The sequence below is a fragment of the Staurois parvus genome, unplaced genomic scaffold (genome assembly GCF_062004578.1).
Source record: "Staurois parvus isolate SC_StPar_1 unplaced genomic scaffold, SC_StPar_1.0 ptg003393l, whole genome shotgun sequence".
Taxonomy (NCBI): domain Eukaryota; kingdom Metazoa; phylum Chordata; class Amphibia; order Anura; family Ranidae; genus Staurois; species Staurois parvus.
Genome location: NW_028321189.1, coordinates 1 through 21,995, shown reverse-complemented (window position 1 = coordinate 21,995; position 21,995 = coordinate 1). Strand labels below are relative to the sequence as shown.

Here is a 21,995-nt window from a genome sequence, read left to right as displayed (position 1 = left end):
CATTCACAGATATTCTGTACCATGCAGATTCCGGACACGCCCCCCCGTACATTCCTATCCATTCACAGATATTATATACCATGCAGATCCCGGACACGCCCCCCGTACATTCCTATCCATTCACAGATATTATATACAACGCAGATCCCGCACACGCCCCCCCGTACATTCCTATCCATTCACAGATATTATATACCATGCAGATCCCGGACACGCCCCCCGTACATTCCTATCCATTCACAGATATTATATACAACGCAGATCCCGGACACGCCCCCGTACATTCCTATCCATTCACAGATATTCTATACAGCGCAGATCCCGGACACGCCCCCCGTACATTCCTATCCATTCACAAATATTATATACAACGCAGATCCCGGACACGCCCCTCGTACATTCCTATCCATTCACAGATATTATATACAACGCAGATCCCGGACACGCCCCCCGTACATTCCTATCCATTCACAGATATTCTATACAGCGCAGATCCCGGACACGCCCCCCGTACATTCCTATCCATTCACAGATATTATATACAACGCAGATCCCGGACACGCCCCTCGTACATTCCTATCCATTCACAGATATTATATACAACGCAGATCCCGGACACGCCCCCCGTACATTCCTATCCATTCACAGATATTCTATACAGCGCAGATCCCGGACACGCCCCCCGTACATTCCTATCCATTCACAGATATTATATACAACGCAGATCCCGGACACGCCCCTCGTACATTCCTATCCATTCACAGATATTATATACAACGCAGATCCCGGACACGCCCCCCGTACATTCCTATCCATTCACAGATATTCTATACAACGCAGATCCCGGACACGCCCCCCGTACATTCCTATCCATTCACAGATATTATATACAACGCAGATCCCGGACACGCCCCCCGTACATTCCTATCCATTCACAGATATTCTGTACCATGCAGATTCCGGACACGCCCCCCCGTACATTCCTATCCATTCACAGATATTATATACCATGCAGATCCCGGACACGCCCCCCGTACATTCCTATCCATTCACAGATATTATATACAATGCAGATCCCGGACACGCCCCCCGTACATTCCTATCCATTCACAGATATTATATACCATGCAGATCCCGGACACGCCCCTCGTACATTCCTATCCATTCACAGATATTATATACAACGCAGATCCCGGACACGCCCCCCGTACATTCCTATCCATTCACAGATATTCTATACAACGCAGATCCCGGACACGCCCCCCGTACATTCCTATCCATTCACAGATATTCTGTACCATGCAGATTCCGGACACGCCCCCCCGTACATTCCTATCCATTCACAGATATTATATACCATGCAGATCCCGGACACGCCCCCCGTACATTCCTATCCATTCACAGATATTATATACAACGCAGATCCCGGACACGCCCCCCGTACATTCCTATCCATTCACAGATATTATATACAACGCAGATCCCGGACACGCCCCCCGTACATTCCTATCCATTCACAGATATTATATACAACGCAGATCCCGGACACGCCCCTCGTACATTCCTATCCATTCACAGATATTATATACAACGCAGATCCCGGACACGCCCCCCGTACATTCCTATCCATTCACAGATATTCTATACAACGCAGATCCCGGACACGCCCCCCGTACATTCCTATCCATTCACAGATATTATATACAACGCAGATCCCGGACACGCCCCCCGTACATTCCTATCCATTCACAGATATTCTGTACCATGCAGATTCCGGACACGCCCCCCCGTACATTCCTATCCATTCACAGATATTATATACCATGCAGATCCCGGACACGCCCCCCGTACATTCCTATCCATTCACAGATATTATATACAACGCAGATCCCGCACACGCCCCCCCGTACATTCCTATCCATTCACAGATATTATATACCATGCAGATCCCGGACACGCCCCCCGTACATTCCTATCCATTCACAGATATTATATACAACGCAGATCCCGGACACGCCCCCCGTACATTCCTATCCATTCACAGATATTCTATACAGCGCAGATCCCGGACACGCCCCCCGTACATTCCTATCCATTCACAAATATTATATACAACGCAGATCCCGGACACGCCCCTCGTACATTCCTATCCATTCACAGATATTATATACAACGCAGATCCCGGACACGCCCCCCGTACATTCCTATCCATTCACAGATATTCTATACAGCGCAGATCCCGGACACGCCCCCCGTACATTCCTATCCATTCACAGATATTATATACAACGCAGATCCCGGACACGCCCCTCGTACATTCCTATCCATTCACAGATATTATATACAACGCAGATCCCGGACACGCCCCCCGTACATTCCTATCCATTCACAGATATTATATACAACGCAGATCCCGGACACGCCCCCCGTACATTCCTATCCATTCACAGATATTCTATACAGCGCAGATCCCGGACACGCCCCCCGTACATTCCTATCCATTCACAGATATTATATACAACGCAGATCCCGGACACGCCCCTCGTACATTCCTATCCATTCACAGATATTATATACAACGCAGATCCCGGACACGCCCCCCGTACATTCCTATCCATTCACAGATATTCTATACAACGCAGATCCCGGACACGCCCCCCGTACATTCCTATCCATTCACAGATATTATATACAACGCAGATCCCGGACACGCCCCCCGTACATTCCTATCCATTCACAGATATTCTGTACCATGCAGATTCCGGACACGCCCCCCCGTACATTCCTATCCATTCACAGATATTATATACCATGCAGATCCCGGACACGCCCCCCGTACATTCCTATCCATTCACAGATATTATATACAACGCAGATCCCGGACACGCCCCCCGTACATTCCTATCCATTCACAGATATTATATACCATGCAGATCCCGGACACGCCCCCCGTACATTCCTATCCATTCACAGATATTCTATACAACGCAGATCCCGGACACGCCCCCCGTACATTCCTATCCATTCACAGATATTCTATACAACGCAGATCCCGGACACGCCCCCCGTACATTCCTATCCATTCACAGATATTATATACCATGCAGATCCCGGACACGCCCCCGTACATTCCTATCCATTCACAGATATTCTATACAACGCAGATCCCGGACACGCCCCCCGTACATTCCTATCCATTCACAGATATTATATACAACGCAGATCCCGGACACGCCCCCCGTACATTCCTATCCATTCACAGATATTCTGTACCATGCAGATTCCGGACACGCCCCCCGTACATTCCTATCCATTCACAGATATTATATACCATGCAGATCCCGGACACGCCCCCCGTACATTCCTATCCATTCACAGATATTATATACCATGCAGATCCCGGACACGCCCCCCGTACATTCCTATCCATTCACAGATATTATATACAACGCAGATCCCGGACACGCCCCCCGTACATTCCTATCCATTCATTGATGACAATGTAACAGAACACAGGGAAGGATCAGAGTCTTCATATAATATCTGTCCTGTCTGCAGTAGAGAGGAAATAGAAAAATATAACCGGAGTCTCACCTCCAACCAGCCGCACTCTGCACACCGATCACCGACACCAACACCGATCACCGACACCGACACTGATCACCGACACCGACACCGATCACTGACACCGACACTGATCACCGACACCGACACTGATCACCGACACTGACACCGACACCGATTGCTCCACTTCCTCAACTGACATGTGATGTCAGCCCATGTGACCAGGGGGAGGGGGAGGGGAGGGGAGGCTCACATGGGCTGGAGGAGTTTCTGCATGATTGGAAGTCTGAATCCTCCCCCATGGAAGAGTTCTGAGATACAAAGTGAACCAGAAACTGATACAGCCTGTGTCTGAGGATGATACATTGTATGAGGATGAGGATGATACATTGTATGAGGATGAGGATGATACATTGTATGAGGATGATACATTGTATGAGGATGAGGATGATACATTGTATGATGATGATACATTGTCTGATGATGATACATTGTATGATGATGATACATTGTCTGATGATGAGGATGATGATACATTGTATGAGGATGAGGATGATACATTGTCTGATGATGAGGATGATGATACATTGTATGAGGATGAGACATTGTCTGATGATGATACATTGTCTGATGATGATACATTGCATGAGGATGACACATTGTATGAGGATGATATATTGTATGATGATGACACATTGTATGAGGATGATACATTGTCTGATGAGGATGATACATTGTATGATGATGATACATTGTATGAGGATGAGGATGATACATTGTCTGATGAGGATGACACATTGTATGATGATGATACATTGTATGAGGATGACACATTAATGATGAGGATGACACATTATCCGATGATGATGACACATTGTCTAATGATACATTGTATGAGGATGACACATTGATGATGAGGATGATACATTGTTTCTATTTTGTGAACTCCATGTGTGATTGCAGACACCCCGGCACATCAGTCCGCATTGATGAACAGTCGGTCCTCAGGCACACTGGAGGTCTCTGGGGCTCCCGGGGCGTCTGGAATTTCTCTTTTTTTTTCAGAGAAGATCCCCCGGAGCCCCCCCTCCCCCGGAGCCCCCCCCCCCCCCCCGAGCAGGGACATTTTGTACGCATGTAACGCACATAACGCCGCCGGGAGCGTTCAGCACTTCAGCGTTCGTTCACTTCGATGTCCGGAATAAATCGTTCTTCGGATGAATTCACGCCGAGCGCTTTAGGGGCCGAAAGTCGGATAACGAATGGATGTGAATTTTGTTCCTTTTTGTTCATTCGGATGCAGAAGATGCCAGCCGATATCGTCCAATCACATCACGCCATTTCTCTTGGTGGGCTGGACTAGCACCTGAAAATATGAAATCCTTCTGATTCAAAATATATCGAAAAGATAGAAATCTTCCGGAAAACAATGTGACATTTTGTAAATTCAGCCGGAACAACGAATGTACAAAACAAATGCTGAAGATGGGAAATGAAATTCTTCGATGACCAAATACGTCTGAAATGAAAATTTCCAGCGTTCCTGGGGGCGGGGCTTGGATGATGTCACTACGTCCTTACGGAATGCTGCACGTGGCCTGACATTGCACAGCCTCACCCTGGAAAGGTACCGCGCATGTTCCCGGAGAGGTTCCACGTGTTCCTGGAGAGGTTCCACGAGTGTTCCTGGAGAGGTTCCGTGCGTGTTCCCGGAGAGGTACTGCGCGTGTTCCCGGAGAGGTTCCACGTGTTCCTGGAGAGGTTCCACGAGTGTTCCTGGAGAGGTTCCGTGCGTGTTCCCGGAGAGGTACTGCGCGTGTTCCCGGAGAGGTTCCACGAATTCCTGGAGAGGTTCCACGAGTGTTCCCGGAGAGATTCCACGAATTCCTGGAGAGGTTCCACGTGTGTTCCTGAAGAGGTTCCGCGTGTGTTCTAGGAGAGGTTCCGTGTGTGTTCCTGGAGAGGTTCCACACGTGTTCCTGGAGAGGTACCGTGCGTGTTCCTGGTGAGGTTCCACGTGTGTTCCTGGAGAAGTACCGTGCGTGTTCCTGGAGAGGTACCGTGCGTGTTCCTGGAGAGGTTCCACGAGTTCCTGGAGAGGTTCCACGTGTTCCTGGAGAGGTTCCACGAGTGTTCCTGGAGAGGTTCCGTGCGTGATCCTGGAGAGGTACCATGCGTGTTCCTGGAGAGGTTCCACGAGTTCCTGGTGAGGTTCCATGTGTGTTTCTGGAGAGGTACCGTGCGTGTTCCTGGAGAGGTTCCACGAGTTCCTGGAGAGGTTTCACGAGTTCCTGGAGAGGTTCCACGAATTCCTGGAGAGGTTCCACGTGTGTTCCTGGAGAGATTCCAAAAGTCCCTGGAGAGGTTCCACATGTTCTACAGGCTGAATATTTGGCTCAGCACCTCCTACATCTGAGAACTGGTCAGAGTATTTCTTTGCAGGCAATGCAGTTTGTTGGAGGAGGTTGAAGCTGTGGCCCCGGGTGGAAAGGAGAGCCGGTCCCGTTATAGGGACACATAGTCCTTATTTATTTCCGACGCTTATATAGAGTCATCAACTTACAGTTGCAAGAAAAAGTATGTGAACCCCTTGGGATTCCGTGGAGTTTTGCATGAATTGGGCATAAAATGTGCTCTGAACGTCATCTAAGTCACAACAATAGAAGAACACAGTCTGCTGAACATAATACTACACAAACATTAGATGTTGCCATGGTTTCATTGCACATAACATGTAAACATTCACAGTGCAGGGAGGAAAAAGTATGTGAACCTTTGGACTTAATAACTGGTTGACCCTCCTTTGGCAGCAATAACCTCAACCAAACGTTTCCTGTAGTTGCAGATCAGACCTGCACAACGATCTGGAGTCATTTTGGACCACTCCTCTTCACAAAACTGTTTCAGTGTAGCAATATTCTTGGGATGTCTGGTGTGAATCGCTCTCTTAAGGTCATGCCACAGCATTTCAATGGGGTTGAGGTCAGGACTCTGACTGGGCCACTCCAGAAGGCGTATTCTGTGCTGTTGCAGCCATTGTTTTGTTGAATGACTTGTATGCTTTGGGTCATCATTGTCCTGTTGCATCACCCATCCTCTGCGGAGCTTCAGTTGGCGGACAGATGGTCGTACGTTTTCCTGCCAAATGTCTTGATAAACTCTGGAATTCATTTTCCCATCAATGACAACAATCCGTCCAGCCCTGAGGCAGCAAAGCAGCCCCAAACCATGATGCTCCCTCCGCCATGTTTCACAGTGGGGATGAGGTTTTGATGTTGGTGTGCTGGGCCTTTTTTTCTCCACACATAGTGTTGTGTGTTCTTCCCAAACAACTCAATCTTGGTGTCATCTGTCCTCAGTATATTCTGCCAGTAGTGCTGTGGAACATCCAGGGGCTCTTTTACAAACTTCAAACGTGCTGCAATCTTCTTTTTGGCCAGCAATGGCTTCCTCCGTGGTGTCCTCCCATGTACTCCATTCTGGTTTAATGTTTTCCTGATTGTAGATGTGTCAACAAAATGTTAGCATGTGCCAGAGATTTCTGTAGGTCTTTAGCTGACACTCTGGGATTCTTCTTTACCTCATGCAGCATTCTGCGCTGTGCTCTTGCAGTCATTTTTACAGGACGACCACGCCTAGGGAGAGTAGCAACAGTGCTAAACTTTCTCCATTTGTAGACAGTCTGTCTTACCGTGGACACAGGAACATCAAGGCTCAAGGAGATACTTTTGTAACCCTTTCCAGCTTCATGCAAGTCAACAATTCTTGATGGTAGGTCTTCTGAGAGCTCTTTTCTGCGAGGCATGGTTCACATCAGACAGTGCTTCTTGAAACCACTAAACCCAAAACAGGTGTCAGCAACACATCCAATATCATCACACTGATTGGAGTCAAGGTTGGCTCACTCCTGGCTCCAATCAGCTCTGGGAGAAGTCATTAAGCTAGGGCCTCACATACTTTTTCCTCCCTGCACTGTGAATGTTTACATGTTATGTGCAATGAAACCATGGCAACATCTAATGTTTGTGTAGTATTATGTTCAGCAGACTGTGTTCTTCTATTGTTGTGACTTAGATGACGTTCAGAGCACATTTTATGCCCAATTCATGCAAAACTCCATGTAATCCCAAGGGGTTCACATACTTTTTCTTGCAACTGTACACAGAACTTTACATATATATTGTACAGTCACATCAGGCCCCGCCCCCGAGGAGCGTACAATCTAAGGTCCCTAATAGAGATGAGCGAATCGAACCAGGCGAAGTGGAATTCGTTTCAAATTTCAGGAAAAATTCGATTCGTGCCGAATCCGAATATTAGCCAACTTCGGGTGCGCGAATCGGATTTTCCCCGATCAGCCGGCAAAAAGTGTCCCTGCAGAGAGCTCCGCTATTTCTGACAGTTCTCTGACAGTTCCTTCACATTTACAGCGGTTGAAACATTGTATCTATTTGTTTCCGAATAAAAACATCTGTATCCTAAATGGAAACAAATAGATACAATGTTTCAACCGCTGTAAATGTGAAGGAACTGTCAGAGAACTGTCAGAAATAGCGGAGCTCTCTGCAGGGACACTTTTCGCTGTACTGGAATACTTCTTATTTTCATTCTTCTTTTCATTCTTCTCATTCTTCTATTCATTCTTCTTTTCATTCTTCTTCTTCTTCTTTTCATTCTTCTCATTCTTCTTCTTTTCATTCTTCTTCTTCTTCTTTTCATTCTTCTTCTTCTTCTTTCTTCTCATTCTTCTTTTCATTCTTCTCATTCTTCTTCTCATTCTTCTTTTCATTCGTCTTCTTCTTTTCATTCTTCTTCTTTTCATTCTTCTCATTCTTCTTTTCATTCTTCTTCTTTTCATTCTTCTTCTTCTTCTTTTCATTCTTCTTCTTCTTCTTTTCATTCTTCTTTTCATTCTTCTCATTCTTCTTTTCATTCTTCTCATTCTTCTTTTCATTCTTCTTCTTCTCATTCTTCTTTTCATTCTTTTTCTTCTTCTTTTCATTCTTCTTCTTTTCATTCTTCTTTTCATTCTTCTTCTTCTTCTTCTGGCAACTCCACCACGCAGCTCATTTTTGTTCCAGTATTACTGTATTTTGCTCCTTCAAAATCCTGAAACTTTCTTTTGGCAGGTGTACAGACTCAGGTACTCAGTGCAGGAATGGTGGGAATCCCTCACAATGGACACAGCAGGTGTACATACAGACCCAGGAATTCAGCACAGGGATGGTGGGAACCCCTCATAATGAGCACAGCAGGTGTGCATACCCAGAACCTCAGCACAGGGATGGTGGGAACCCCTAGTAATGGGCGCAGCAGGTGTGCAGACCTGGGACCTCAGCACAGGGATGGTAGAAACCCCTCATAATGGGAACAGCAGGTGTACAGACCCAGGAATTTAGCACAGGGATGGTGGGAACTCCTCCTAATGGGCAGAGTAGGTGTACAGACCCAGGAACTCAGCACAGGGATGGTGGGAACTTCTCATAATGGGCGCAGCAGGTGTGCAGACCTGGAACCTCAGCACAGGGATGGTGGGAACCCCTCATAATGGGCACAGCAGGTGTGCATACCCAGAACCTCAGCACAGGGATGGTGGGAACCCCTCATAATGGGCACAGCAGGTGTTAGGGGGTTTAACTCTCCAGCATCCATTAGAGACTGATATAGTAATATAGTTCATTCTTCTTTTCATTCTTCTTCTTTTCATTCTTCTTCTTCTTTTCATTCTTCTTCTTTTCATTCTTCTTCTTTTCATTCTTCTCTTCATTCTTCTCATTCTTCTTTTCATTCTTCTTCTTCTTTTCATTCTTCTTCTTTTCATTCTTCTTCTTCTTTTCATTCTTCTCATTCTTCTATTCATTCTTCTTCTTCTTTTCATTCTTCTTCTCTTCATTCTTCTCATTCTTCTTCTTCTTTTCATTCTTCTCATTCTTCTTTTCATTCTTCTATTCATTCTTCTTCTTCTTTTCATTCTTCTTCTTCTTTTCATTCTTCTTCTTCTTTTCATTCTTCTTTTCATTCTTCTCCTTCTTCTTCTTCGTGCCCCGTGACTGCCCAAATGAGTGAAGTGTGCGGTGATTCTAAGATGGACGGCACTCATCTGCATGTCATACTGACTGTCAGTATTATTTCTCTTCCCCAGCAGACTCCAAGGGCATTTAAATTAAAGGTACAGTGTTCAGCACTAATATAAAGGCTCTCTGAAGCCTAGAAACCCTTTTATAAGTTAAATTCGCATCGAATCAAATTTCTCCCGCAAATTCGGCGAATCAGCCGAATCGAATTTTTGAATAATTCGCTCATCTCTAGTCCCTAACTCACATTCATACATACACATACTAGGGACAATTCACCTACTAGCATGTCTTTGGAGTGTGGGAGGAAACTGGAGTACCCAGAGAAAACCCACGTGGGCACAGGGAGAACATACAAACTCCATGCAGGTGGTGCCGTGGTTGGGATTTAAACCAATGACCCGAATACTGCCAGGCGGAAGTGCTAACCACTCAGCCACTGTGTAGTGCTTACAGACCGAACACTAAGGTGAGAGTACACCTGGTGGTGGTGCAATGAAATACACCCTATTGCCAAAGTATTGTCCCCCAACCTCTATATCATGTGATTCAGGTATTCCAATCCCCTCTATATCATGTGATTCAGGTATTCCAATCCCCTCCATATCATGTGATTCAGGTATTCCAATCCCCTCCGTATCATGTGATTCAGGTGTTCCAATCCCCTTCATATCATGTGATTCAGGTGTTCCAATCCCCTCTATATCATGTGATTCAGGTATTCCAATCCCCTCCGTATCATGTGATTCAGGTATTCCAATCCCCTCCGTATCATGTGATTCAGGTGTTCCAATCCCCTCCGTATCATGTGATTCAGGTATTCCAATCCCCTCCGTATCATGTGATTCAGGTGTTCCAATCCCCTTCATATCATGTGATTCAGGTGTTCCAATCCCCTCTATATCATGTGATTCAGGTATTCCAATCCCCTCCATATCATGTGATTCAGGTATTCCAATCCCCTCCGTATCATGTGATTCAGGTGTTCCAATCCCCTCCGTATCATGTGATTCAGGTGTTCCAATCCCCTCCGTATCATGTGATTCAGTTGTTCCAATCCCCTCCATATCATGTGATTCAGGTGTTCCAATCCCCTCCATATCATGTGATTCAGGTATTCCAATCCCCTCCGTATCATGTGATTCAGGTGTTCCAATCCCCTCCGTATCATGTGATTCAGGTGTTCCAATCCCCTCCGTATCATGTGATTCAGTTGTTCCAATCCCCTCCATATCATGTGATTCAGGTGTTCCAATCCCCTCCGTATTATGTGATTCAGGTGTTCCAATCCCCTCCATATCATGTGATTCAGGTGTTCCAATCCCCTCCCAATCATGTGATTCAGGTGTTCCAATCCCCTCCATATCATGTGATTCAGGTGCTTCAATCCCCTCCCAATCAAGTAGCTAAAGACCTCCAAACTTGGTGTGGCCTTCAGATGAGCCCAACATCAGTGCGTAGAGAGCTTCATGGAATGGGTTTCCATGGCCGAGCAGCTGCATCCAAGCCTTCCATCACCAAGTGCAATGCAAAGTGTCCGATGCCGTGGTGTAAAGCACGCCGCCACTGGACTCTAGAGCAGAGGAGACGTGTTCTCTGGAGTGACCAATCACGCTTCTCTGTCTGGCAATCCGATGGACGTGTCTGGGTTTGGCGGTGGCCAGGAGAACAATACTTGCCTGACTGCATTGTGCCAAGTGTACAGTTTGGTGGAGGGGGATTATGGTGTGGGGTTGTTTTTCAGGGGTTGGGCTTGGCCCCCTAGTTCCAATAAGGTGACATTTTGGACAATTTCATGCCCCCAACTTTGTGGGAGGAGTTTGGGGATGGCCCCTTCCTGTTCCAACATGACTGCCCACCAGTGCACAAAGCAAGGTCCATAAAGACATGGAGGAGCCAGTTTGGGGTGGAGGAACTTGACTGTCCTGCACAGAGTCCTGACCTCAACCCCATAGAACACCTTTGGGATGAATTAGAGCGGAGACTGCGAATAGAGAATAGAAAAGAACAGAGAAAAAAGAGCAGAATAGAAAATAGAACAGAATAAAGTAGAAAATAACAGAGTAAAACAGAACAACATAGAATAGAAAATAAAGGAATAGAATAGAATCAATTAGAATGGAAGAGAAAATCAAACATTAGAATAGAAAAAAATAGAATAGATTGGCATAGAAAATCAAACAATTGAATAGGATAGTATAGAAAAACAATAGAATAAAATAGACTATTACTGCTTTCCGAAATTTGAATTTCGAATAGAATGAATTTGAACAGAATACATTAGAATAGAATATAAAATTATAGAAATGAATAGAAAAGAATACAGTAGAAAATAAAAGAATAGAACAGAATACAGTAGAAAATAACAGAGTAAAACAGAACAAAATAGAATAGAAAATAAAGGAATAGAAAAGAATCAATCAGAATAGAAGAGAAAATCAAACATTAGAATAGAAAAGAATAGATTAGAATAGAGAATCAAAGAATTGAATAGGATAGTATAGAAAAACAATAGAATAAAATAGAATATTACTGCCTTCCGAAATTCGGATTTTGAACAGAATACATTAGAATAGAAAAGAATAGAATAGATTAGAAAATACTAAAATACTTCACAACAAATTGTGAGCTGTGATACGTGACGTGAGTCGTGGACAACAAAGGCACTGTGAAAGTTTTGCTGAAACAGAAATTTCCAATCTGGTGGCACAACTCCTCCTATCGCCGCCTACCACCAATGACAGACAAGGATCCTGGATCGTGGATTGTGAGAAGTATTTTGCAGCCCGTTGGAATTATTTTTGAATTTGGAATTCAGTTGAATTTGAATAAACAAAACGAATTCCGAAAAACAAACAACGAATGTAACTCCTCGAGAGAAACGAAGCAAAACACAGATTGTCATTTGTCCCGTGTTGGATCCCCGCGTCCTCGGCTCTCATGCAGACCGTCAGGCTGGCCGGGAAGACATTCCTTCGTCGCCTCTTTTCAGTTTGTAAACCTTCTCCGCACTGAATTTATGTTTTCAATTTTTCAGAAAATTTCCAGTTTTTTTTTCCAGAAATATAAATGTGTTTTCCCGGCTTCAGCGTTTCTGGAAATGTTCCCTCCGTGTGCGTCGCGTTTCTGCGGCTCTGTGTTCTGTCTTGCAGCGTATTTGTATCAGCCAATAGGGAAGACTGTCATCTGTTACATCATTTGTTGCTAGGCGCTTCTACTGTCTGCTGCCTCCGAAAGGCGCCAATCTGGCTACAACATTTCAAGCTTCAGGTGTTCTGGAGCAGATCCGGAGCAGTTCTGGAGCGGATCCGAAGCCGTTCTGGAGCGGATCCGGAGCAGTTCTGGAGCGGTTCTGGGGTGGATCCAGAGCAGTTCTGGAGCTGTTCCGAAGCAGTTCTGGAGCGGTTCTGGATCCGGAGCAGTTCTGGAGCAGTTCCGAAGCAGTTCTGGAGCGGATCCGGAGCGGTTCTGGATCCGGAGCAGTTCTGGAGCTGTTCCGAAGCAGTTCTGGAGCGGATCCGGAGCAGTTCTGGATCCGGAGCAGTTCTGCAGCAGTTCCGAAGCAGTTCTGGAGCGGATCCGGAGCAGTTCTGGAGCGGTTCTGGATCCGGAGCAGTTCCGAAGCAGTTCTGGAGCGGTTCCGGAGTGGGGCTCCCACATGGAAGAATATATTTTTAATATATTTTTCAAACGTTCTTCCCACATATAATGCCATATATTTGAAATGCTACAATTTTTTTCTGTATTCAATATATTTAGACTGTAATGCGTTTTTTATATATTACAAAATATATGAAAAATATTTTTTAAATATATTCTTCAGATTTTTTTTTTACATATATTAGTAAATGCGTTCCAAAAATGTAGATTCCGTGTATTTTTAAAGACATCCAGGATATTTCAACATTTTTAAAAATATTTTTCATATATTTTGTAATATATAAAAAAGCATTTCTACATGCAGTATATATATATATATCGAAATATATTTTTAAAAATAAATGTTGAAATATCCTGGATGTCTTTAAAAATACACGGAATCTACATTTTTGGAGCACATTTACTAATATATGTAAAAATATCATTTTTTCTTCTTTTTTCCTGTTTTTCTCACTATACTGGGGTCGGCTGCGTTCTGAAATGGCGACGGCGTTCCCGTACAGTTCTGTGCGGTGTGTTGTACTGTTTTCTGGAACTGACCACACTGTTTTTTTCCCCTCCTTTTCCATTATACTGGAGTCCACTGTTTTTGATGCGTTTTCTCCCTATATTGGGGTCGGCTGCGTTTTTGATGCATTTTCTCCCTATATTGGGGCCGGCTACGTTCTGATGTGTTTTTGTTGCATTTTCTCCCTATATTGGGGTCGGCTGCGTTTTTGCTGCATTTTCTCCCTATATTGGGGTCGGCTGCGTTTTTGCTGCATTTTCTCCCTATATTGGGGCCGGCTGCGTTCTGCTGCGTTTTTGATGCATTTTCTCCCTATAATGGGGCCGGCTGCGTTCTGCTGCGTTTTTGATGCATTTTCTCCCTATATTGGGGTCGGCTGCGTTTTTGCTGCATTTTCTCCCTATATTGGGGTCGGCTGCGTTTTTGCTGCATTTTCTCCCTATATTGGGGCCGGCTGCGTTTTTGATGCATTTTCTCCCTATATTGGGGCCGGCTGCGTTTTTGCTGCATTTTCTCCCTATATTGGGGTCGGCTGCGTTTTTTATGCATTTTCTCCCTATAATGGGGCCGGCTGCGTTTTTTATGCATTTTCTCCCTATAATGGGGCCGGCTGCGTTCTGCTGCGTTTTTTATGCATTTTCTCCCTATAATGGGGCCGGCTGCGTTCTGCTGCGTTTTTGATGCATTTTCTCCCTATATTGGGGTCGGCTGCGTTCTCCGGCGTTCCTGTACAGTCCTGCGCAGTGCGTTGCACTGTATTCTGGAACTGAGCGCACTGGTGTGAACTCCGCCATTGAAAGCCGTGCAACCTTCTCTCCCTCGGAGCCCCGCCCACCGTGTCCTGCTCTGGAGGTCGGTGCAGCACGTGTCGAGCGCCGAGGATGGCCGCGCATGCGCAGTCCCGTCAGCTTAGAATAGAAATGCCGGGAGGGAGGGGGTCACCAAACTCCTCCCCGTCGGACACACTCCTCTCCAGTGACCCAATGGCATCATTCTGCCGAGTCTATTATTTGCATTCTCTCTCCTGATTGGTCCTAGATGACAGCTGGTCCCGCTCAGCGGGATGACGCTCTCCGTTGGTAGGCGGTGTCTATTTCCCGATCAGTGATTGGCCGGTGCTGTCCCCGCCCCCGGTGATAAGCCGGTGAAGGTGAAGGTGAGGGCTCAGTGTCCCCCGATCTGTCATCACTATGGCTGCACGTTCCATCTTCTCCGCCGTCCCTCAGGCGCCGCCCGTCGCCGTCTTCAAACTCACCGCCGACTTCCGAGCGGACAGCGACCCCCGCAAGGTCAACCTGGGAGTGGGAGGTGAGTGCGGCCTACCGGGGGACTACAACTCCCAGCATGGGGGAGGGGCCTACAGGGGGGACTACAACTCCCAGCATGGGGGGGAGGGACCTACCGGGGGACTACAACTCCCAGCATGGGGCCGGGGGACTACAACTCCCAGCATGGGGGGAGGGGCTACCGGGGGACTACAACTCCCAGCATGGGGGGAGGGGCTACCGGGGGACTACAACTCCCAGCATGGGGGGGAGGGGCCTACAGGGGGACTACAACTCCCAGCATGGTGCCGGGGGATTACAACTCCCAGCATGGGGGGAGGGGCCTACCGGGGGACTACAACTCCCAGCATGGGGGGAGGGGCCTACCGGGGGACTACAACTCCCAGCATGGGGGGGAGGGTCTTACCGGGGGACTACAATTCCCAGCATGGGGGGAGGGGACTACAACTCCCAGCATGGGGGGAGGAGCTTACCGGGGGACTACAACTCCCAGCATGGGGGGAGGAGCTTACCGGGGGACTACAACTCCCAGCATGGGGGGGGGGAGCTTACCGGGGGACTACAACTCCCAGCATGGGGGGGAGGGGCCTACAGGGGGACTACAACTCCCAGCATGGTGCCGGGGGACTACAACTCCCAGCATGGGGGGAGGGGCCTACCGGGGGACTACAACTCCCAGCATGGGGGAGGAGCTTACCGGGGGACTACAACTCCCTGCACGGGGGGGAGGGGCCTACCGGGGGACTACAACTCCCTGCACGGGGGGAGGGGCCTACCGGGGGACTACAACTCCCTGCACGGGGGGAGGGGCCTACCGGGGGACTACAACTCCCTGCACGGGGGGGAGGGGCCTACCGGGGGACTACAGCTCCCTGCACGGGGGGGAGGGGCCTACCGGGGGACTACAGCTCCCTGCACGGGGGGGAGGGGCCTACCGGGGGACTACAGCTCCCTGCACGGGGGGGAGGGGCCTACCGGGGGACTACAACTCCCAGCACGGGGGGGAGGAGCTTACCGGGGGACTACAACTCCCAGCACGGGGGGGGAGGAACTTACCGGGGGACTACAACTCCCAGCACGGGGGGGGAGGAACTTACCGGGGGACTACAACTCCCAGCACGGGGGGGGGGAGGAACTTACCGGGGGACTACAACTCCCAGCATGGGGGGAGGAGCTTACCGGGGGACTACAACTCCCTGCACGGGGGGGAGGGGCCTACCGGGGGACTACAACTCCCTGCACGGGGGGGAGGGGCCTACCGGGGGACTACAACTCCCTGCACGGGGGGGAGGGGGCCTACCGGGGGACTACAACTCCCTGCACGGGGGGGAGGGGGCCTACCGGGGGACTACAACTCCCTGCACGGGGGGAGGGGGCCTACCGGGGGACTACAACTCCCTGCACGGGGGGGAGGGGGCCTACCGGGGGACTACAACTCCCAGCACGGGGGGGGGGGAAGGGCCTACCGGGGGACTACAACTCCCAGCACGGGGGGGAGGGGCCTACAGCTCCCTGCACGGGGGGAGGGGCCTACCGGGGGACTACAGCTCCCTGCACGGGGGGAGGGGCCTACCGGGGGACTACAGCTCCCTGCACGGGGGGAGGGGCCTACCGGGGGACTACAGCTCCCAGCATGCGGGGGAAGGGCCTACCGGGGGACTACAGCTCCCAGCATGCGGGGGAAGGGCCTACCGGGGGACTACAGCTCCCAGCATGCGGGGGAAGGGCCTACCGGGGGACTACAGCTCCCAGCATGCGGGGGAAGGGCCTACCGGGGGACTACAGCTCCCAGCATGCGGGGGAAGGGCCTACCGGGGGACTACAGCTCCCAGCATGCGGGGGAAGGGCCTACCGGGGGACTACAGCTCCCAGCATGCGGGGGAAGGGCCTACCGGTGGACTACAGCTCCCAGCATGGGGGGAAAAGGGTCTACCGAGGGACTGCCGCTCCCAGCATGGGGGGGAGGGGACTGCCACTCCCAGCATGGGGGGGAGGGGACTGCCACTCCCAGCATGGGGGGGGAGGGGACTGCCACTCCCAGCATGGGGGGGGGGGGACTGCCACTCCCAGCATGGGGGGGGGGGGGACTGCCACTCCCAGCATGGGGGGGAGGGACCTACCGGGGGACTTACTCCCAGCATTGGAGGGGCCTACCGGGGGACTACCACTCCCAGCATGGGGGGGAGGGGCCTACGGGGGAACTGACTCCCAGCATGGGGGGGGGGAAGGGGCCTACGGGAGGGACTACGACTCCCAGCCTGGACTGAGGGGCAGGTCGGTCGCTCTCTGTCCATCTCGGAGGACTGAGCCCAGATCTTCTGTGGATGTCGGTCGCCTCCAATCCTTCTGCCTCTTCATGTCACCCCAGACAGACTCCATGATGGGAAGATCAGGACTTTTTGGGGGCCAAACCATCACCTCCAGGGCCCCTTGTTCTTTACATTGAGTATAGTTCTTGGTGACATTGGCTGGATGATGGGGGAGGTTGTCCTGCTGAAGAATACATTTGTGGCCAATCACAGGCCTCCCTGGCCACTATATCTACGATTTTTTAGCATTGCCTGAAATTCTGTGCGTCTCCAACGCTGGCGGGCCGATGGCGTCTGTGCGCGCTCTGCATTGGGGGATGCGGTGGTTGGTCTGCGCGTGCTCTGCGTTGGGGGGGGTGCAGCGGGGGGTCTGCGCACGCTCTGCGTTGGGGTGGCGGCGGGAGGTCTGCGCATGCTCTGCGTTGGGGGGGGTCTGCTCGTGCTCTGCGTTGGGGGGCGTGGCGGGAGGTCTGCGCGTGCTCTGCGTTGGGGGGCGTGATGGGGGGGTCTGCGTGCGCTGTGCATTGTGAGACGCGGCGGGGGGGGTCTGCGTGCGTTGGGGGGAGCGGCGGGGGGGTCTGCGTGCATTGGGGGGAGCGGCGGGGGGGTCTGCGTGCGTTGGGGGGCGCGGCGGGGGGGGTCTGCGTGCGTTGGGGGGTGCGGCGGGGGGGGTCTGCGTGCGTTGGGGGGCGCGGCGGGGTGGTGGGGTCTGCGCGCGCTCTGTGTTGGGGGATGCGGGGGGGGGGGGTCTGCGCGCGCTCTGTGTTGGGGGATGCGGGGGGGGGGGGTCTGCGCGCACGCTCTTGTGTTGGGAGACGCGGTTCAGGGGGGGGTCACCGTGTCCTCTGTACTGGAGGAATGCTGGAAATGTAATCCTGTCTGCTGGCGTTCTATAAAGGGATCCCCGCGGTGAGTAGGGAGGGTCGTCATGGTGATATATCACCGACAGGCAGAACTTCTCTTCTCTGCGAGGAATGGGGGGGGGAGAGGTTCTTCCTTCCCCTTTTTTTTTTTTTTTTTACCTGGGCAAAACCTTTCACCATTACAATGTTTCCTCCTGCAGATCTCCCGTCGCTCTGGCTGGGAATGATCGCTGATCTCACCCAATTACTGACAACATACAATGAATGATCGTACAACCAGATACTTTGAACACATCTGTGACAGTTCTTAGCCTGGGGGGGGGATTCATCCGGCTGAACCACCTCCGCCATCAGGTTCTGGCTGGACTGACCTTCATTGGGCGAGTTCTCTGTGGTGAGACGTTCCCTCGGGACAGGTTCTCTGTGGCGAGACGTTCCCTCAGGACATGTTCTCTGTGGTGAGACGTTCCCTCAGGACATGTTCTCTGTGGTGAGACGTTCCCTCAGGACATGTTCTCTGTGGTGAGACGTTCCCTCAGGACATGTTCTCTGTGGTGAGACGTTCCCTCAGGACATGTTCTCTGTGGTGAGACGTTCCCTCAGGACATGTTCTCTGTGGTGAGACGTTCCCTCAGGACATGTTCTCTGTGGTGAGACGTTCCCTCAGGACATGTTCTCTGTGGTGAGACGTTCCCTCAGGATATGTTGTTGTGTACGGGGGGTCAAGGTTGAGTGATGGAACTTTGTACCTGACGTGGTTTGGAGTTCTGCCGGTAATTGATCTTTGATCGTGAACTGATATCAGAACGCTCCTGTCGGTGGGGAGGACATTGGAGAGCTGCACCCTTCAGATGTTTTCCATCCTCGTTGTTTTCCATTCTAATCTTTGTGTCTGATCTTTGTCCAGCGTACCGCACGGATGACTCCCAGCCCTGGGTCCTGCCGGTGGTGAAGAAGGTGGAGCAGAAGATAGCCAATGACCACTCACTGAACCATGAGTACCTGCCCATCCTCGGACTTCCCGAATTCCGCTCCAGCTCCTCCAGGATCGCTCTGGGTGAGGACAGTCCGGCCTTCAAGGATGACAGGGTAACTTTTCTATTGTATCCTTCATCTTCCTCCTCTGCAGGTCATTGCGTTCTAAAACGGGTCTCCAAGCTTCTAAAGGGCCAGTTTAGTGTCCTTCAGACTTCAGGGGGACCGGACTGTGCCCAGTGGGAGTATACAATGCCCAATCTTTGTGATTTGGGGGAGAATAGTTCCCCATTGTTGGTGTCAGTGTAAGGAATAATGCCCCAAGGGCCGGATAAAGGCAAGAAAAGGGCCACAGTTTGGAGACCACTGCTGTAAAATGTTGGACACCAGAGATTGGCCACCATGTAGAACCTGCAGGGTGATGAATGATGGGTGTTGTCATCCTCCTTCTAGTTAGCACTTGTTCCACCCGAAGAACATTGTGGTCATCGGCCCAGCCTTGGTGTGACCCGAGTCCTCGCTGTAGGAAAAGAACTTTCCAGGATGGTAAGACGCAGCAACTCCACACGGATGATACAACTTACTAGGGAGAAGCTGGAGGCACGCCATGAAATCCTCCATCCGGGAAGCTTCACTGCTAGCCAAGGCCCTGCGAAGATTTACTGCTCCAAATAGGCGTCACTTACGGAGGAGCTGATAATATGGGGGAGATTTACTAAAAGTGGAGAATCTGGTGCAACTGAGCATGGCAGCCAATCGGCTTCTACCTTCAGCTTGTCCAATGAAGCCTTCACAATAAATCCTGGAAGCTGATTGGTTTCTATGTGGAGCTGCACCAGATTCTGCACTCTCCAGGTTTGGTCAATAACCCCCCTCCTATGCCTCCATCTTCTTTCTCCATGGATAGTTGGGGTGAGGACGAGCGTTTGCCAGGCTGTGTACCCAACTAAGGGGCACCCCAGTGTATACGGCCTGGGAGTTGGTGTTACTGATTGTGTAGGAAGTTGGGGACCTCCCAGGCTGCACTAGAACTGTATGTCAGGAAGGTGGCAGCACCTGTCTCCTCTCCAGTGTCCTATACATGAAGGTTGGGGACCTCCCAGGCTGCACTACAACTGTATGTCAGGAAGGTGGCAGCACCTGTCTCCTCTCCAGTGTCCTCCTATACATGAAGGTTGGGGACCTCCCAGGCTGCACTACAACTGTATGTCAGGAAGGTGCAGCACCTGTCTCCTCTCCAGTGTCCTATACATGAAGGTTGGGGACCTCCAGGCTGCACTACAACTGTATGTCAGGAAGGTGGCAGCACCTGTCTCCTCTCCAGTGTCCTCCTATACATTAAGGTTGGGGACCTCCCAGGCTGCACTACAACTGTATGTCAGGAAGGTGGCAGCACCTGTCTCCTCTCCAGTGTCCTATACATGAAGGTTGGGGACCTCCCAGGCTGCACTACAACTGTATGTCAGGAAGGTGGCAGCACCTGTCTCCTCTCCAGTGTCGTCCTATACATGAAGGTTGGGGGACCTCCCAGGCTGCACTACAACTGTGTGTCAGGAAGGTGGCAGCACCTGTCTCCTCTCCAGTGTCCTCCTATACATGAAGGTTGGGGGACCTCCCAGGCTGCACTACACTGTGTGTCAGGAAGGTGGCAGCACCTGTCTCCTCTCCAGTGTCCTATACATGAAGGTTGGGGACCTCCCAGGCTGCACTACAACTGTATGTCAGGAAGGTGGCAGCACCTGTCTCCTCTCGTGTCCTCCTATACATGAAGGTTGGGGACCTCCCAGGCTGCACTAGAACTGTATGTCAGGAAGGTGACAGCACCTGTCTCCTCTCCAGTGTCCTCCTATAGAAGGTTGGGGACCTCCCAGGCTGCACTAGAACTGTATGTCAGGAAGGTGGCAGCACCTGTCTCCTCTCCATAGTCCTATACATGAAGGTTGGGGACCTCCCAGGCTGCACTACAACTGTATGTCAGGAAGGTGGCAGCACCTGTCTCCTCTCGTGTCCTCCTATACATGAAGGTTGGGACATTCCATGTTCAAAGTCTTGAAGTGGCTCCTGTGTGTGTTTTTGTTTCCCTGTGTAGGTTGGCGGTGTGCAGTCCCTGGGTGGTACCGGAGCTCTTCGCATTGGAGCCGAGTTCCTGAGGCGCTGGTACAATGGAACCAACAACACTGCGACCCCCATCTACATCTCCTCCCCCTCCTGGGGTGAGACACGTCACTTCTATCCTCTGTAATGTGTGTGATGTAGCCTCCGTCTCTAAGGACGCTTCCGTGTGCGTGTTTGATGGCAGACTGTAAACGTGTTATGGGGTTACACATGATCAACCTGCGTGTTGACCACCCCTCCCCCTCCCCCAGTGCCACATACCACATTAACCACTTGCCAGCCGTGCTATAGCCAAATGGGCGTCATATGACCTCCTCCCGCACGCCCCCTCCCGCACGCCCCCAGTGATCTCCGTGATCGCTGTGACCCCCCCCCCCCCCCCCCCAGCTGCCGGGCACCCGACTGGGACAGCTTGTGGCTTCACACCCGGGTGCCCACTGCACATGTGCGTGAAGTTCTGCGCCTTGTGAATGGCCCCATAGTCTCCTGGGACCTGTCACGTGTCCCAGAGGGAGGAGGACAACTTCCACTGCTGATCGCCCAGACTATGCAGCAGACTTGGGAGCGGGAACTTGTCATTATCTCCTCCCCAACGGTGGCAATCCTTAGCGGGGTGCAGGAGACCCTAAAGCCAAACTTTC

The 21,995-nt window shown here is 50.4% G+C and overlaps 2 protein-coding genes across 4 annotated transcripts in view; one reads left to right on the top strand and one right to left on the bottom strand.

Annotated features, from left to right (window-relative positions):
- HPS1 (HPS1 biogenesis of lysosomal organelles complex 3 subunit 1) overlaps nt 1-3,962 on the bottom strand; it is a 99,444-nt gene extending 95,482 nt beyond the window's left edge. For 2 of the 3 annotated variants that reach the window (XM_089667585.1, XM_089667587.1), the window contains exon 1: nt 3,595-3,959. The gene's annotated coding sequence lies outside the window, so the exon portion shown is untranslated. Of the gene's footprint in view, nt 1-3,594 lie in introns of all 3 variants that reach the window. The other variant, XM_089667588.1, reaches the window with a different exon arrangement.
- A 10,945-nt stretch (nt 3,963-14,907) lies between these two features.
- On the top strand, nt 14,908-21,452 carry LOC149428218 (aspartate aminotransferase, cytoplasmic-like; the record flags this gene model as incomplete). Its single annotated transcript, XM_089667584.1, has 3 exons — nt 14,908-15,114; nt 19,172-19,353; nt 21,329-21,452. Coding segments are annotated over exons 1-3 (424 nt in total), but the record flags the coding sequence as incomplete, so codon positions are not given.
- Nucleotides 21,453-21,995: the final 543 nt, after the last annotated feature.